This window comes from Cheilinus undulatus, linkage group 14 (genome assembly GCF_018320785.1).
Source record: "Cheilinus undulatus linkage group 14, ASM1832078v1, whole genome shotgun sequence".
Lineage (NCBI taxonomy): Eukaryota > Metazoa > Chordata > Actinopteri > Labriformes > Labridae > Cheilinus > Cheilinus undulatus.
The window spans coordinates 31,948,711-31,966,643 of NC_054878.1; the positions used below are offsets into that span (position 1 = coordinate 31,948,711).

The 17,933-nt window shown below is 39.3% G+C and overlaps 2 protein-coding genes across 2 annotated transcripts; both read left to right on the forward strand.

Annotated features, from left to right (window-relative positions):
- The first annotated feature begins 515 nt into the window (after window positions 1–515).
- On the forward strand, window positions 516–2,695 carry ttc32 (tetratricopeptide repeat domain 32). The gene is made up of 3 exons (XM_041804500.1): window positions 516–659; window positions 878–1,044; window positions 2,455–2,695. Exons 1-3 carry the CDS (start codon window positions 544–546, stop codon window positions 2,580–2,582), a joined length of 411 nt encoding a protein of 136 aa, XP_041660434.1. The 5' UTR covers window positions 516–543; the 3' UTR covers window positions 2,583–2,695.
- Window positions 2,696–4,743: 2,048 nt separating this feature from the next.
- Window positions 4,744–17,571, forward strand: zpax1 (zona pellucida protein AX 1). Its single transcript, XM_041805350.1, has 21 exons — window positions 4,744–4,903; window positions 4,982–5,058; window positions 5,126–5,221; window positions 5,290–5,414; window positions 6,052–6,195; window positions 6,278–6,367; window positions 6,441–6,605; window positions 6,681–6,777; window positions 10,442–10,659; window positions 10,747–10,903; window positions 10,975–11,183; window positions 11,262–11,379; window positions 11,459–11,658; window positions 12,101–12,215; window positions 14,474–14,643; window positions 14,725–14,834; window positions 14,913–15,043; window positions 15,158–15,347; window positions 17,035–17,176; window positions 17,255–17,387; window positions 17,478–17,571. Exons 1-21 carry the CDS (start codon window positions 4,884–4,886, stop codon window positions 17,546–17,548), a joined length of 2,778 nt encoding a protein of 925 aa, XP_041661284.1. The 5' UTR covers window positions 4,744–4,883; the 3' UTR covers window positions 17,549–17,571.
- The last annotated feature ends 362 nt before the right edge of the window (window positions 17,572–17,933 follow it).

Sequence of the window (17,933 nt, forward strand, 5' to 3'; positions counted from 1 at the left end):
TTGTTTGTCATTGGTGCAACTGACTTTTCCAGCCTTTTGTTGCCCCATCCTGACTTTTTTGAGTAGTGTTGCTGACATCAAATTCAAAATGAGTCAAAAATTTTCATGCAATAGGAAAAATGTCAAAGCTCCAACATCTCACGTTGTTCATGTGTGTAGTGAATTAAAATATTAAAATATGAGTTAAGAGACTGCGAAGAATTCTGTTTTTATGTCTATTTGCAAGTGTTCAAATGCTGAAACATATATGCGGATTAATCTTGTTAGACAAATAATAACAGCGCCGATAAATCAAGAGAAAAAAGGTATCGCAAATGCACGATGTGAAACTGAACATAGGTAGCCATATTTTTTTTTCTTTTAAATCAAGAATTTCTTTTTCAATTTATTTTACTGACTTTTGTGTTTAGAATTTACAATCTAATTGAGCATTTATTCAATTTTAGTAGATACGCCGCGCCACCTTTGACGCACTAAACGATGATTGGACACCCTACCATCAACGTCACATCCGCCTGCGTATAAACAACCCGTCGCAGACTCATGGAGGAAAACTATTCCCAAATACTCGAACGTGCTCACTCCGAGTTTAAAATGCAGAATTACAAACAGGCGGAGGAACTATACACGAAGTTTATTACTTCATGCTTACAGTCCAGGTATCGCCTAACCTTTCTGGGGAAGTAAAACGAGCTTAACGGTTACTGGCTCAGCTAGCTGGTGTTACAACACCTTTTGTAACCTGTCAAATTTGTGACCCACCTTTCATTAACTGTTTGTAAATGTGAGAAATCCTTCGCAGTTTTCGGAATTGCTCTCCGCTAGATATATATATATATTTTTTTTCAAACATCCTAATAATGCCATGTCTCCATAGGGACTGTGAAGCCAGTAGTCTCGCCACTGCTTACAACAACCGAGGGCAGATAAAGTATCTCCGTGTGGATTTTCATGAAGCGGTAGAGGACTACACTACAGCAATACAGACTGACAGTCGGTTTGAAACGCCCTACTACAACAGAGGACTTATCCACTATAGATTAGGTAAGGATAATCAAGTCTCATGTCCCTTAAAATTACAAAATAAGACCGTACAGACAACTGTTTTTTATATATTTGACGGAGTCGTCTTCCTCTTTCCTGTCTTGCACTCTGCTTTGAGGTGCATTACTGCCACCTACTGTGTAGGAGGGTGGGCAAAGTTTTATTTATAAAATTGAAAGGGCAACAATAAATTATTTTTGTTTGTTTCAGTTTCTATTGCGCATTAAGATTCCTAATCAAATTAAGACAATATTTTAAAGTTAGATCAGCCAAGACTTTTTGTTTGTAGTTGTACTACTAGTATAGGTGGGCTGAAATATGAGGTGAATACAACCACGTGCACAAGTTTTGAGCATGCAGAGCGCTAAGGATTCAATCATGGGGCCCAATGTGCCACTACCCAAGGCTGAACTGGATGGGACAGGATGACCAGAGTCAAGTTTGGACACATGTTGACACACGTGTGACTTGGCAGACAAGGTCAAGCTCATTAGCGTGTCTTTTGTCCGGGCCTTTTCACCTCTGGTGATGCAGGACCCCCCTGGTGACCCCCTCTCATTGTCTCATGACCCCCAAGGGGGTCCTGATCCCACGTTGAGAACCACTGCCCTAGGCCACTTACTCTACCCTAAAGGGGTGGACTTTAAGTTTTCAACAACATTTTTTCCCGTGCCCCTGTAATATGCAAGGACATCAAGAGCATGGCCTGGGTTGTTTCAATCCCCTTTCCTGCCCAATTGCGGCCTCAGATGGACATAAAGTTAGAGAGACTTGAAAAATTCTGAACTCAAAGATGTATCAGCTGTTATTCACACGGACAATTTAAAGATGTTTTCCTCCTTTAAATGCCACCAACTGTCTACCAAATTTAGGCAGTTTGAAGACATGTAACAAAAGAAAAAAACACTCAAAATATATATTCATGAATAGATGCCTGAGTGCTTAAAAACGAGTATAAATGCATCAATTATCCTACATTTTCCAGGAAGTCCCATGGAGAAAAGTTCCTATTCACAATAGAGACTTGGCCAGCAATGTAAAACCAACTTAAACAACACAGCATGACAGCATCACACAGTTTAAGAGGTATCAGCGTGCCAATCTCATCAAAATGTACTTGGTCTAAAAGTATTTTTGCATGTCAAGCTCACAGCACATGTTATCAGATGTCTTTAAGTTCAAACTAGACATTTTTCTGCTTTCCAGTCTGTCTTTCCATCAGGATAATCATAGGCATGTGTGTGAAAATGCTGTGTGTTCTTTCTTTCTCACTAGATGGAGCTGTTTATTCACTTGTGTTAATGCTGCCTTGGAAAAAAACAGAACTACTGTCTCTATCAACCCTCCTTAGTACGTAAAAATCACAGTGATTCTAACAGTGGATTTACATTTGTTCTCTGCTCTCTGCAGGTTTTTTTAACGAGGCTAAGAGTGACTTCGAGCAAGTGTTAAAGCTCAATCCAGATTTTGAAGATGCAAAAGTGAGCCTGAAACAGACTCTTCTGGACCAGCAGCACAAGATCAACAGAGGATACTGACAAAGTCATAAACTACAGAGTGGAACGTTTATATATTTAAAATTACATGTGATAGAAAGCGATTCTAAGTGAACTAAAGTTGAGCTGGCACATAAAAGTCGAAGAAGATCTTATCTGAAGATGAGCTGTTTCATTATGTATAGATATTACACAAAGTCACCTAAAGTGAGAAACAAACAACATAAACCATTTTCAGTGACCTGTCTGAAACCCAGAAACAGTATTAGATGAAAAATGTAAGTCTGTAGGCATCCTACCTGATCAGGCGTGACTTTTATCAGGAGTTTTGTGAAGCAGAGCGTAGAAAATTCATTTTGTGCACTGACTCAAGACCCTTCCAGTAGGAGAAGATGTAATGGCCTCATAAATGAAAGTATATCAGTGTATAATTGCAAGGAGATGGCGCAGACTAAGCGACCCCAGTGTAGCAGGTGAAATGATGAGCCTGTGTTTTACTGTCAGTAATAAAGACACTCAAAGGAGGCCAGTAGTTATAAAAATACGTACTCACATAGAGTCACGATGAGGAGCACCTTAGCTACAAAAGGAGCACATTTTCTCTCCCATTTTAAGGCTTTGACATAAATTAAAGCTCAGTAAGAAGTTTTTAACTGGTTATAAAACTGTTATAGATTATTACTGGTGCCTGTCTTTGACCTACAAGTGCAAACAAAACCATCAGGACAAGGCCAAAACGAATATAAATGTCACTATATGACCTACAAAAGCAAAAGGAATCATCATCAAGAAGACTTTTTATATCCAAGCTAATTTGCAATGCCTATCCCTAGTTTGACATTTGATATGCATAAAACTAACTAAAAAAACAGTTCACAAATCACTCAACAATAGAAGGACATAACAACACAAAATATATAATATCACACGGTAGCACAGAGTTAAACAGGAGGTATAAGACCATGCATAACTACAAGACTGAGTCCTCTTTAACTTCCTGAGACTTGTACTTTAGTTTGGAATATGTCTTTTTGTTTCTCCTAATTATTCTGGATAAGTGGGATGTAATAAGGATAAAATCTAAGTATTGTGTTTGAACAGGAAGAAGGAACATCACAACACATCTCTGCAAGGCCCTTTTTCTGCAAAAACAACACACAGCTGAGTAGGCTTTTGACCATTCGTTTTGGCTGTGTCTACCAGTTGGTAAGGGGTCATTCAATCAGTAAAAAAAGGGGTCAGTCATTTAGAAACATTTGGTCTTGTCATTTTTCAGATGGACCAGAAGAACTTGTTAAAGCTAAGTGTGAACTAAATAACCACTAAAAGTTCAGGAGGTCTTGGAAAAAAAAAATCAAACTAATTAAGAAATCCAATAAAAAATCTCTTATATTCCCCAAATCTTTCAGTAAAATTCCTGAAAAATTTCCAGCAAATTCCCAACAAAATTTCGAGTCAAATCCAGTTCTTCAGTCTGAGTTTGAAGTGACCCCAGTCTGAATTCAGTTAGAGATATGCTGGTAAAGCACTCCATCTTTCTGGGCTTCAATCCCAGGAGGCTGTTGCACCATTCATCTTAATATAGTATATTCATGAGCTGCAGAAACAACCTTTTAAAAGCTACGTTCAACACAGCAACAATTCTCCGTGAGTGAATTGTTTCACTGTTCAAAGAAAGCTGAAGGACAATTTGTTTAAAAAATCACACACTCACACATTTAGAGGAGATTAATGGTATTCTTTGTCTAAAGGGGGCGCCAAAGTCAACAAAAAACACAATTTCTTTACTGGAGCTTTAAGAATTTTATGATGATTTAGCCTTTAGACATCAGTTTCTCAGGTTGATTTTAAATGTTGTAGAAAAATATTATTCACATCTTAATACAGTCTGATTGAATTACAAAAATGCCCAGAAATTATTCTAATAAATCAGGATTTGATTTGTTTGTTTTTGTAGAAATATGTCATTACATGCTCAAAGTCACCGTTTTCTCAGACTCTTTTGGCAGCATTAATTTCTTGTATAATCATTATGTCTGATGCCAATCACGTGTAAATATGTTTGCAATAAGCAATAAATTATTTTATGATAAAATTATACTTTTTCTTCATTTACACAAACATCCAGTCTGACACATAGCTCCATGTGAAGTGGGTGGTGAACCACTGATGTGCCTCACCTGTGCACTGTCATTAAGTGACATAAGCAACACCTGTTGACAGCCAGCCTCGTCACCTCAGAGCTGGTTTGTTGGTGGGGGTTTGCTGGGGTTTCGGTTCCAAATTCTGATAGTGATTGGAACCCTGTAGTTTTTTTCTTCATATTTGTGTGAAGACTGCAACATGAAGAGGCTTGAGAACATGTAAGTTATTAGAGAATCTCTCATAATGGCTGACATGTACTGGTTTTAATGTTGTGAAATGTTCTTTATCTGTCCAAGTTTGTTATGGAACTTGGTGGCTGCAGTGACCATCCTGGGGCAAGCAAGGCCAAATAAGAAGCAAAATTATCAGTCAAGTAAGCCTCCATTCACACAAAATAAACACGTTATGTTATTAAAAGTTAAAGGCCTGTCTTCCTTCAGACAGTGGTCTAAAGTCGGACTGTGCGGGGAATCTCATGAGGCTGTCATTGGACAAAGCTCTTGCCGTGGGGAACCAGCTGGAGGTGGAAGCCCTCAGTGAGTATACAATTTGCTGACGATGACGTCACAGGTAGAGGAGTTTACTAATTTTCTTTTCTTTCTAGATGGCACACAGCAAATTTTGCTTACACCAACATTAGCGGCTCAGTGTGGGTACAGCATGGAGTCTGACCCGTGGGGTAACACCAGGATCTACACGTCTCTGATGGCCTGCTATGTGGACAACAAAGTATGAAATGTTAAGTTATTATGAAGAATTTTCTTTAACAGTTAATCAGAGTTTTCCACCCATTAAGCCTTTAAATGGCTCATGTATTCACTCATTTTTTCATAGCCTGACATAATTTCATATTGATCCTATCTACTTAAAGTGAAGGAATAAAAGTTTAATGTCAATGTGCAAATACTTAAGACCTGTTTCTGCAGAGCAGTGTGTGTGTGTCCTTTCGTGGATGTGTAGATATATAAAACAATGGGGCACAAATGAAGGGTACACCCACTTTTCAGACACCTCTACACCACTGATCAGGAGTAGGTGCATTTATAGACCACACCGCAGTTGTACTGAAACTCTCAATATTGTATAGGTCTAATTATTCTAGCAGTATTTTCCTGTTATGTCGAGTTACCTATGTCCATAAGAGATTTATTTGCAATAAGTCACTTGTGCCCGTCTCTGCCGTGTGGTATCTGAAAATGTTGAAAATGTCAAGTATGATTTCTTGTACAAACACTAAGAAAATTTGGTAACCCCTCCCACACACACGCAAGGTTGAATCTGCATCTTAAAGACCATGTCAGCTCTTAAACCAAAGTCATTAAAGATGAATGTCTGTTCTCCTGCATAAAATGTATTTATTTCATAGGAAGACTTAACATTTAACGCTGGCTTGAGACTCCACATGTACAGCCAGAGCCCATCAGATGTGGTTAGTCATGATGTGACGCAGACCTGTAGCTACACTCGGTGGGCCTCCAGAGAGATCCTCTGTGACAGGAACTACATGGAAGTATGTCTCACCACATCAATTCTTTCTTTCCTCTTATATTTGACAAATTATAGCCCTGTATATATATGTTTCTTTTTTGTAGGTGTCAAACTACATGGCTACACCTGATTCACAAGCTGAAGCGAAGGGGCAGACTCAAGAAAACAACTCCAAGATGAACGCCATTCCTGAAGTACAATTCCAATTCTGTAACTTCACCATTTAGCATCCCTTCGATGGAAATGCATGTTCTCTCTCCTCCATAGGCCTCTGGCGCAGCTCATGGTATCTGGAAGATGACGTTTTACACTCCAGAGCCGGTGTCGATGGTGCTGAGGGAGGCTGAACAAGCTGGATATGGTGCCATGAAGACTGCAAACCGTCTGGTTATGAGAAGCCCGTATAACACGGCTGAGACTTATTCAGAGGATGTAAGCAAAATAACTTACTGACACTCCTGTTTCATTGATTTTCCTTCTCATAAATGTTGTGTCCTCACTCTCTAGATGGCCGGAGTCCCAATGGAAGTCTTCAGGGTGAGCGCTTATTACAAGGCGCCACAAGGTCTGAATGTGGTGAACCTGGCAGCTGCTTGTCCCACAGGTGAGTCTCAAACAATGAAAATATGAAGATGTTGGGCAGTAGGGCAAATCTAGATAGTGGATCACAACTGTTAAATGATTACGCACAGATTTTACAACATCGGCATAAAAGTGTGGCTTTCAAATAATGAAATTGGTCTTGCTGCCTTGAGAAGCAGCCACAAACATGGAACAAATTCAGCAAGTTAGTTTTGCATTGTTTCAAGCTCTGATGCATCACAACCAGCGTGGTTCCATGTGACTGTCATCTCTAGCCCCCTGGCTTTTTAAACTTAGGAGTGTGTGCTGTAGCTCTCTCTGCTCCTCACTTAAATTAAAGCAAGAGCTGTTTTGATGCAGAGCACATATTGTGCTGAAGAGGGGAGGATATACTCCATTTACCACATCTAAATGGCATGCAGCTCTGTAATAGTTGAATCCTAAATTGGGATTTATTGCCATGCATGATTAGAAGGTTAAAATATACTCTCAGACTCCAAGTAATACCTCTTTTTTCTTCGCCAAGATTGTCCTGTTTATGTTAAGGTTGTTCTGTGACAAAGATCTAATTTTGAGAGTCAAATGCATCATTTGAGAAACTTGCAGTAACCATTAGAATCAAAGGCTGTTTTGGCAGAGCTGCAGTGCTGTGTATTGTCTGACAGCTGCCCTAAGGCATTGAAAAAACAATCTAGCTGATCCGTAGGTCATAAAGATGAATCGGTACCATAAAATCTAGATTGTAAGTCGCACTGGTGCACAAGAAGCATTCTGTTTGTCTCCCAGAGGGAACAAAGGTTTGAATTTTCTTCCTGCGTGACTTTGCATTTAGCAGAGTCCAATGTTCAGTTTCCATGCAGCTCTTTCAGTAGCTTGTCATTTGCCACCAAGAGCCTTCACTCCTGCCAGCTTTAATAGGTTAGTTGAGCTCTCATCCTGTTTTTGTGATGACAGACTCATAGTCCATGAGCCACTCTGCCCTCCTTCACCAGTCACTTCTCTTTTCAATCAAACCAGTGCTTCACAAGGTTTATGCACTTATCAGTATATTCTTGTTTTCTTCACATGGAGGATTATGATCCTCAGGTCCAACCATCAACTCAATGAGAAATTGCAGCCCAACTCAGATTTTTTTTGACTGGATTTCTTCAATGAAAAATAGTACATACAGTACAAAACGTGACAGATCAAAGAGATTGGACAAAACAAGCATGCTCTAAGAGTTTCACATGCTTTTGCACATTTTTTGCTTCCAGGAACACATTTGTGACACACTGAAAGGGGCTTTGTGACCCACTTTTGGGTCCTGCTCCACCAGTTGAAAACCACTGATCTAAAGAGAGAAAAGATGGTAAAAAGTGTTGTGAACCCCTGCTGGTGTGGTCTGCATTGCTGCAATCACTGTATACACGATGAATGGTGGAAAAATTTTCCAGTGCGTCAAACTGTATGTAAGACAAGCTTTCATTGTGACTCTTGGGGTTTGTTTTAAAAAGAAGTGGTCCAGTTCCGATTAAACTGCCTTTCCTACAGCTACATCACAGCTAACAGCTACCGAGGCAGCAGCTCCTGGATACACCAGACAACCCCACCGTAGTGATCACAAACCCATGCCACAACAGAGCGGGAGTAGAGCAAAAACACCTTTTCTGTCACGGAAAGCTTTCCGTGTTGCCCTCCTCCAAGAACTATTACATACTCATGCCAAGCAGGTCAGCAGAAGAGCGAAAACATCTTTCCCAACATGAAAAGCTTCTAGGGTGTTTTTATTCTTTATTGCATGCAGAAACATGGTCTGGTTTTAGTATAACCCAGGGGTGTGGGAGGGTGAGCCTCCCCTCAGAGAAAATGATTCATTCAGTGGCCCCCACCCTGATAAAGATTCAGATTGGAAAAAATAATAATAAACAACCATATTATCAAACATTCATGTCTAATCAGTAACAAATTTTAACATATTTTGGATCTTTTTGTCTGCAAATGTTCTTAAACATCTGTCTTTTCCAGGCAATCAGTCAGCCCCACAGGAGGCCGCCTCACACTTTGGAAACCGCTGGTATTAGGGGCTGTTTTCAAATTCGCCTACTATACTAGCAGTGCGTACTGATTTGCCCAAAATGTAGTATGCAGTATGCAGTATGCGAACAAATGCGAAAGTTGCAGTATGCCAAAAATACCCGGATGACGTACTGATTCAGGAAAATCTCACAGTATGCATCAGACCAGTCTTCTTTGCCTACTGTTACCCACGATGCAAAGCACCAGGTCAGAGTTCATAATAGCGGAGAGTGGCGGAACTTTCACCGGAGCGACTGATGGTTACAAAAAGTGCCATTACCTTTCATCTTTACCTTTTTAACATGTGCTATAGCAAAATAAGTTGTAATAAGGTCACTGTTGTTTTTGGTTTTGCCCTAAGGCTCATAACGGCCAGAAAGGTGCTGACAAGTGTGTCCTTTCACTGCACTATACATGCTAAGCTATAAACAACAGCTATAAAAATTCCGAAAAATCAAATAATGTTTCCCAGATTTTTTCTGTACGTAAATGGATGGAAAACAATGTAGCGTCATTTTATATTGACCAGGGTATGACGTACTTCTGTATACCGGAAACCAGCTAAACCAGGCCAAGCGTACTACACAAACGTCCGACTGGCATTCATACTGCATACTACTGTCAAATGCAGTACGCAGTGCGCTATACTGCGTACTGCGTTTGACAGGAGTATGCAGTAGGCCAATTCGAAAACAGCCAGTGGTTGAGGTATTTACAGCAGTGGAAGCAGCCATTACTGATGGCTTTCAGTACAACAAAACCACGCACATAGCGCAACTCTTTATGGTTCTGAAAGTAGAGTCCCTCACTCAGCCAGTCACATACAGAGCCATGTGGAGGGCTGACCTCAGAGGTCAGCCAAACATGAACTTTTTCACAGTATTCTAACTTTCTGAGATGCACCTGTATATTTTCAGCATACCTTTTTAAATGAAGTTATTAAAGGTGTATCTTTGACTGAAATCATCAGAGTCCTGTGTATCCAGGATTATCAGGGATCTGTTATGGAAAAATTTGAAATTTTTGAGAATAGTTGAAATATTGTGAAAATAAAGTCAAAAATAGTATGAGATAAAGTTGTAAATATAAAGAATTACATTAACTATAAAGCCTAAGGTCATGATTTTAAGAGATTTAAGTTGCAAAAGTATATATCACATTTTTTGGTTATAATCCAAGCAATAAGTCACTTGTTTTTAAGTCTTTCAATGGGCACTGATTTTCATGGGCAGTTTTCAAATATTTTTCCTAAAACTGTTTATTCTGAATGCCTTTATTATGTCCTTGAACATTTGATCTAATCTGTCACAATAACTTTTTTCTCATAATTCAAAGAAGGTGAACATTGTAAAAGACTGTCAAGATATTTCAAGGGTTTTTTTCTGAGAGTTGTTATAGTTGTGCAGCACTTCAGAATGAGCAGATGGCACAGGCAGATGGCTGTGCATATGTTTATATAGTAAAAACAGACTAAAATTATACATTTAACATAAATTTACCACTTAGCTCATAAAGTATGACTTAAAATTAGACCTTTAATCTCATTCTCCAATGTGGCCGTTACTGTGATTAAAAATGAAAACTCTCATGATCTTTAGATATTTTCTTTACCTCTTCATTGTTAACAGGTGGTGTTCTCTTCACCGAGGATGTCATCTCTTGGCACGTGCCTCGCCGAGTGACCCCCCTGGTAGATGGCGGCTTTAGAATCACAGAGATGCACATGGGCATCAATGGACAGCGTCTGGATAAATCTCAGATGGCCACACGGGGGTATTCACTAACCACCACTGACTTCCACATCGTCATGGAGATCCCTGTGGGCTCGCCTGACGGTTATTACAAGGTCTGAGAGAGAATCTAGATTTGATATGCAAGACTCTGGTCACTGGTCCATTTGCATGTTTTATTGAAGCGCCATGAATTATTGCAGAGCCATGCCCCAGATTACCAGTATCACATCACGTATACTGTGGAGCCCATGCTGGAGGTGCTGTGGAGGGCTGACAACACCCAGGAGGACACCAGATACAAGGTTTTGTTCCCAATCACCACCCCTCTGATGCCTCGACCTCCACATTCCCAAGACCGTAAGTCCCACTTTTTTTTAAGACTTTAGAAATTGAAGCTCGAGGAAGTTAACCTTTTTATCTCTGTTCAGATACAGTCCCAGAGGGCCGCATGTTCAGCGTACATGTAGGAACCTTCCTTGATGACGTGGAGTTGAGGAACATCACATTTTCCACCGGGGTTCTCTCTGTTGAAGAAAGCAATGCCAGAGGATTCACTGTTGAGGAGCACAGCTTTCCTAATGGAACAAAGAGCTTCTCTCTCAAAGTGCCCTTTGATGCTGGCGTCGTCCTCCAACATGTATGCATCTCCATTTAGCTTGCGTGCTCTCTGGCCATGCTTTCAGTGTTTTAGCTGAGCTTGTTTTGACTTTTGCAGAATCCTGAACCCTTGGCTACAGTCTACTCCCTCCCTCTGGTCTTTGGGTTCATCATTCTGCCTGAAGAAACTCCCTTTGCCCATCCAGTGGACCTGCAGGCGTCCCTGCAGGATGTTGGTGAGTCAGTTGACTTTACTCAACTTTTGATCACTAATGCTTTTATCCACCTAAAAAAATGTAACTAACTCTGGTTTAGTTCCACCCAGTGTCACCGGTACATGTGACCAGAACCTGTTTTACATCAGTGTGACGTACGGGAGCCAAGGCAGCAATTTTGAGACCATGGTCGGACCTCGACAGCTAACACCTGAGCTAGCTGAGAGCTACCACTTTAATGAGAACAGAACTCACTACAGCCTCACTGTGCCATACACTGCCAAGGACGTGGCATACGAGGTATGTCTAGACTTTTCAAAATATCACCGTAAACAGAAGCCCATACACTTTTACTGTGGAGTAATTTTACAGGGTTTTCTTATTTGGGGCTTTCACGCCTTTTATCCACTGTCCTTCTCTACTTATAGTCAGAACCGGGGATGAGAGAGTGAGGAAAGTAGCCACAGGCCAGAATTGAATGATTGAATCCTGTATAAAATGAAAACACATTTTACAGTGTATTTGTTTAGACGTGGCCTTGGTTATCTTATCTTAGGATATCACAGCTGGTTTTACTGTGAGTTAATTTCTCATCAAACAACAAAGTCATAACTCTTCAGAAAACGATTAATGTACTTGCTAACACAGGAAAATTGTGAAATAAAACATCTGGATATATAAGGTGTCCTGAGGGCTTCACCGTAAAGTAATATTCATTGTATAAGTCGATTTTGTCTTACAGCTCCTGACAACAGATTCAGTCCGAGCCAGACTTGACATGCTTCTTTACGATCCCCAAAACAACTGGGTGCTGACTGATCTCTACCTGGCCTGCAACTTCCCTTTGACGACAACCAGTAGGATGTTCATTTTAGTACCTTCTGCAGTTTTTAATGGATAACATACCATTTTTTTCTTTTTAAACTTTATATTCCTATTCCTTCCTTGTGGATCCAAACGTAGTCATCATTGGTGAAATAATCAGGGTGATACCTCTCCAGTTTTGTTCAGTATAATTATAAAACAAGACTTAAACGGACATCACTCGGCAAAGTCTTTGGCTATCTGTCCAATCATAGAGATGCACAGGTGTTTATAGTACATTTAAACAAAAGATGGGTGCTTGGGGAAATGTGTGGCTTCGATTTCTGCCACAATTCCATATCTTTGTCTGGCAAGAAGATGATTTGTTAAATATATATTTCATAATTCTAAATATCAAAGCACAGATTTAAAACAAGACAGTTTTTAAAGCAGTTTAAATTGTCTCAAGTAATGAGTCATGAAGGCCATTAATAAGTTTTGAGTCTTAGGTCAAAGAGCATAGAGCTAGACATAAAGCTCATTTGGTCCTGAAAGAAACTATTTGAGGCTACTTATCAACTACAAATGCCCTTAGACCCTCCATAACTATCATTACAAATAAGTATTGTTTGGTTGAATGATTTAAATGGAAAGGTCACAAAAGACGCTATTTAAAATTTTTGCAATGAAACATATATTAGTTTAAAAAGTGACCATTCCTATGTTGCATTTTTTTCACAGTATTTCAAATATTTCCAAAAGACAGAAATTCTTAATTTGCACATCTGTAACAGGACAGGTCTTGTCATAGTGGCTGCCATACATTATAAGTAAGTTCAGTTGCCCAAACTTTCCTCCGAAAGCCCCCCCACACACACAGCAAGTTTAGAACAGCACTGCTTTGTGCCGCCCACCTCTAAGACTAAGGTCTCTGATAAATAAAACGCCTCAAAAGTTAATTTTCTAAACAGAAAACCAACCAAGAAGAAACTCTAGAGCCATGCACATCCTGGGACTGGTTCCAGTGTGAACATGGAAGTGCTCTTAAGTGCATTTCTATTGTAAGAAATGTCTGAATGAGATGGTTTTGTCTAGTGAATATGCCATATGAGGTGTTTTATTGTGTGGTCCCCCAGGGTCGAACTTGACTTAAAGTATGACTAAAATTTTACTCAACAGCCTTTTTTTCTATGGGAAAGACAAGACTAAAGAAGTATTCGCATGGGACTACTATTACCTGTGGACCTCTGATAATTCGTGAATTACCCCCTGACGTTAGTGTTTGGTGAGGTCCATTTACACAGGATAAGTGAAGTCTGTAATGTAACAGTCTCCTACCCTGCCTCTGTTATATTTTTGATCAGAAAAAGCCACATGGACCTAAAAGTATCATGAATACAACTCTAAATTACAGAGATGCCGATTCGCACTGGATTAGAATTACCTGTAGACCTCTGTGTGCTGAAATGTGGTTGGTAATTTCCCCTGGAATTGTTTAACTTGTTATTTATGGACATGAATTACCAGCACCGGAATACATGTGCATCCTGTGTAATTATTACAAATTACCAGAGGCCTCTTGGTAATGCTAATCCCATACGAATAGGGTGTAAGATGTGCTAAAAACAGATCTTTGATGACTACTACTCTGAAAAGTTAGTTAAGTTTTTGTAAAGGAAACTACAACGAGAAAAAAATAGAATTTAGTTTTTGTCAGTCAAAATCAATGCCATTTCTCCACAGTCTGTAAATCTATCAAAAGACAAGACCTCTGTAGTTCTTCTGCTTCTCTGCAGGGATTTTAGGTTTGGGAGAGTGCATAGAACACGCAAGTATGATCTGATACCAGATTCAGGCAAAGAGATTAAATGTTAAATAAAAGTTGAGACTAAAATGTTATCACTTTCCATGGACTGAAATTAAGTTTCTGTACACTAAAACACTAAAGGCTTGAAATTACTAAAATATGACTAAAACAAATGAACATTTTAATCTTAGGATGAAGACTAAACTTAAAAATGGCTCTCAAAATTAACTCTATAAATTCAAGACCAGAAGTGAATGGCAGAAGTGGGTGGAGCTGTGCAGCACTGTTCTGTACTGATAGTTTTGGTTGAGATCCCCCTGGTGGCTGAATCTGATACTGTGCATTGTAAGAGGGACATTTTAGTCTAACACTCAAAGAATTGATGTGTGGGACAAAAGGGCCTTCCTTTTGGACAGGCCAAAACTGTAATGATTTACTTCCTGCTTTGAAAAGGATATTTAAAATATGTTAAAGGATTTTTTTGTTATCGGTTTCCTCTTTTAGAGTGCCACTCAAATGGAACAATAACAGCTCTGGCTGTGAAGGTGGAATCTGTGCCCAATCTCAACCCTGGCTCTCTGACTCTGAGGGATCAGTCATGCAAGCCGACGTTTGCTGATGATCGCTTTGCATATTTCTCGTTCAGCGCCGATTCCTGTGGGACTAGCAGAATAGTAAATACAGTGTCAGCTGGATTCAAGATATTTTTGTGCTTCTCGTAGGCATTTTTATATTAAGCTTGTCCTTTCTTTTAGTTCTTTGACAACTACATGCTGTATGAGAACGAGATTGGCCTTTACTACAACAACAAACACAACTTCAACAAAGGAGCTGCCTACACATCACCTGTTGATCCTGATTACAAGTAAGCAGCTTCCTCTGATCTTTACTCTGCATGTTTGAAGGGGATTTTTAGGTTAACCACACTTAATGCATCTTCTAGGCAACTAATTTCCTGCTACTACATGGTCAACGACACTCAGACTGTATCATTTACCTACAAACCCCGAAGCGAAGAGCCTGCAGCGGAGATTGGCTCAGGACAGCTGATGGTGCAGATGAGGCTGTCTCATGGTAATGTGGGATTTGACTAAATGGCCTTCACGTATCCTGCTCCATACAAGACATATTAACAGTCTTTTATGTCTGTGGTCAGTGCCTCCCCCCTCTAATGGCATTCTTCTCCAGATGCTTCGTATGAGCTCTTCTACCAAGCTGAAGACTATCCAGTGGTCAGATTTCTGAGGCAGCCTCTGTATTTTGAGGTGGAGTTGAAGGAGTCAGCTGACCCACAGCTGGAGCTCATCCTGGAGAATTGTTGGGCCACACTGCATGAAGACAGGACATCTCTGCCCAGCTGGGACATTATCGTGGACAGGTAATGGAACAGTATTACACATTACCTTCTTCAGTTTATGCAAAACCTGACCATATAAAATGTTTATTCCCTGACAATGACTGGAAAAACATCAGACATCTCTATGGCTCAGTCCCTTTCTAAGTTTTACCCTGACCCATACCCCTCTTTTCAAGATTAAACTGGCATTGAAAGAGTTACATGCCCTAAAACCAAGCAATATTTGATATTTATGATCATGTCTAATCTTGATAAAAAATACAATCCAAAAAGTGAGATTAAGAGAAAATTAACTGTGTATATATTTTTATTATTATGTATGGCATCTATTTCTGGCAAACTTGCATCCTGAGCATGACAATTTAATTTCAAATAAGGAATAAAAATCAAAGTCGTAACTCATCTACATGTTCAGTTCTGTGATAATCCCCTTCAATAGAATCCAATTTGCATGTAGTGTATGAAAAATATTTTGTGTATTTCATGACAAATCACTTTTTGCATTTGCACTCACACTGGTACTGAAGAGGTTAAATTTCCCAAAAATTAATGTATGATCTAGTCTGATCTTGATTAAAAAATAGATGTAAAAGAAGTTGAAAAAATATTAACATATATTTATATATGCTGCCATTTTTGGTCACGAACACCCTCAGTGTAACTATTTATTTTACACCAATTGAATAAAAATATAAATGTGCCAAATTATATACCGCCCTGTAGCTGCACTCAAATGTGTGTAAGAGTGCCATCTTTTTTTTTTAGAATTTTGTTCTTGGCAAAAAGCTTTGAATGTCAGAAACTCAAACTAGGTACTTTTTTTTTTTTTTTTTTTTTATTTACACATTTAAGAACTGTTTATGAATGAGGCCCAGTGTAAACAGACTCTTTAGGCCTGAAAAACATGGCAACCACATCAATGTTGATGTATATTGTTGTAAAATGGATTTTAGAATCTCGTTTTCAGATGTTTGTCAGCACTTATCTGCTGTTATGTTGATTTATTGATGGGAGCATGTCTGACTCCCATCAATAGATGGTGATACCTGTATATCCCCTTTCAGCTAGCTAGTGTGGACCTTTTTACCTTTTGACCTTGCTTACAAGATTGATAGCTGCAAGATAGTCGCTGGCTATCAGGTTGTTCTGTCGGAGTGAAACAAACTTACAGCTCTGTATGTCTTTTCACACTCTGTGCTTTACTTATTGTACAAATGAGATGAACACAATACCCTTAGCTGGCGGTGATGTCAGTAGCAGATGACAGACTACATTTAATTCCTGTATGCTGTTCAACTTCTGGGTCAAAACCAGAGATTGTTGCATACACAGAACACCTGATTGAGGCGTATACATGCAAAAGTAGGCTAGCTCAATCTCAAAAGGCATTATCTAGGTATGCTAGTCTTCTTAAAGCTGGGAGAGCTACTCTGTGATGTTGCGACAGTCCACAAATTTGATCTGTTTCTTTGTAGGTTTTGAATCTGAGGGCTCTATTCAGACTTAGGACATTTAATGCCTTTTGACACAGTGTTCCCCCTTTTATTTAAATTAACCTTGATCACATTTTACATTAAGGGGATCATAAAAACCAATGGACTTCTTTGTAACAGTCACAAAATTCACTTTTAATGAAGGTATAAATAAGGATTTTATGCTGTAAGAGGCTGTTGTGATTTATTAAACTTCTACTCCCTGGTATCTCTAGCTGTGAAAATCACGATGACAGCTACATGACCCTCTTCCATCCTGTTGTGAGTGACTCGAGGATTACACTCCCGTCCCATGCCAAGCGTTTCTCAATAAAGATGTTCACCTTTACACAAGATGAAGAGGTTCTGAAAGACGAGGTACAAATTCCCTCAAAATGAGACATCTTATGGTCAGCTGCGCAGGGCCCTGCATAGTAAATCATCTTTTTCCCACAGATTTATGTCCACTGTGATGCAGTGATTTGTGACACAAACAGCCGAGCAGACGGCTCCTGCAGAGGACAGTGTGTCCAAACTGCAAGCACAAGTGACTCCAGGCATCAAGGGATTAAAGGAGGAGTAAAAAGAGGTGAGTTTCTCTATTTAATCTGGATTAAAACAGACTGTATTCAAAGTCTACGTGCAGGTTATGAGGTAAACTTTTTTTTTTTTTTCCTAGAACAAAGAAGCACAGACTCTCATCAAACACGGCTCTCTTCTGGACCCATTCTATTAGTACACAAACTCTGAATAAACACATTTTCTTAACTTTACTTTGTCTCTGATTTCAAAGCTTCTTTTACAATAAAAGCCAAAGAAATGAAGGTTGGAAAGCTGACAATACTGACTCTGGAAATCTGATAGGCTGCTCACATTTGAACCAAAAAATCTGGTCAATTTTTGGGAAACAAATGCTGATTTTTCCAGAGTAGATGCTATTAATACAATCATAATTCTGAAAGCAATCTTGTAAATTTGTTCAGAGTGTAATTCTTCATTGATTTACTTTAGCAGCTTGACTAACGTCCAATATAAATTTGAGTGCCCTGATTAAACTGTTTAAGGAGCCTGAAGTATTTTTCAAAAGATTTGTCCTGAGAGTTTTAATCCTCCCTTTTGTTTTTTGATTACATTA

Excerpts from the sequence above, each read along its gene's own strand:
- zpax1 (XM_041805350.1), top strand. The coding sequence starts at position 4,884 with ATGAAGAGGCTTGAGAACAT. Across the intron at positions 4,904-4,981 it reads ATGAAGAGGCTTGAGAACAT|TTTGTTATGGAACTTGGTGG; the intron begins GTAAGTTATTAG and ends TATCTGTCCAAG. Across the intron at positions 11,659-12,100 it reads CCAAGGACGTGGCATACGAG|CTCCTGACAACAGATTCAGT; the intron begins GTATGTCTAGAC and ends TTTGTCTTACAG.
- ttc32 (XM_041804500.1), top strand. The coding sequence starts at position 544 with ATGGAGGAAAACTATTCCCAAATACTCGAACGTGCTCACTCCGAGTTT. Across the intron at positions 660-877 it reads ACTTCATGCTTACAGTCCAG|GGACTGTGAAGCCAGTAGTC; the intron begins GTATCGCCTAAC and ends ATGTCTCCATAG. Across the intron at positions 1,045-2,454 it reads ACTTATCCACTATAGATTAG|GTTTTTTTAACGAGGCTAAG; the intron begins GTAAGGATAATC and ends TGCTCTCTGCAG.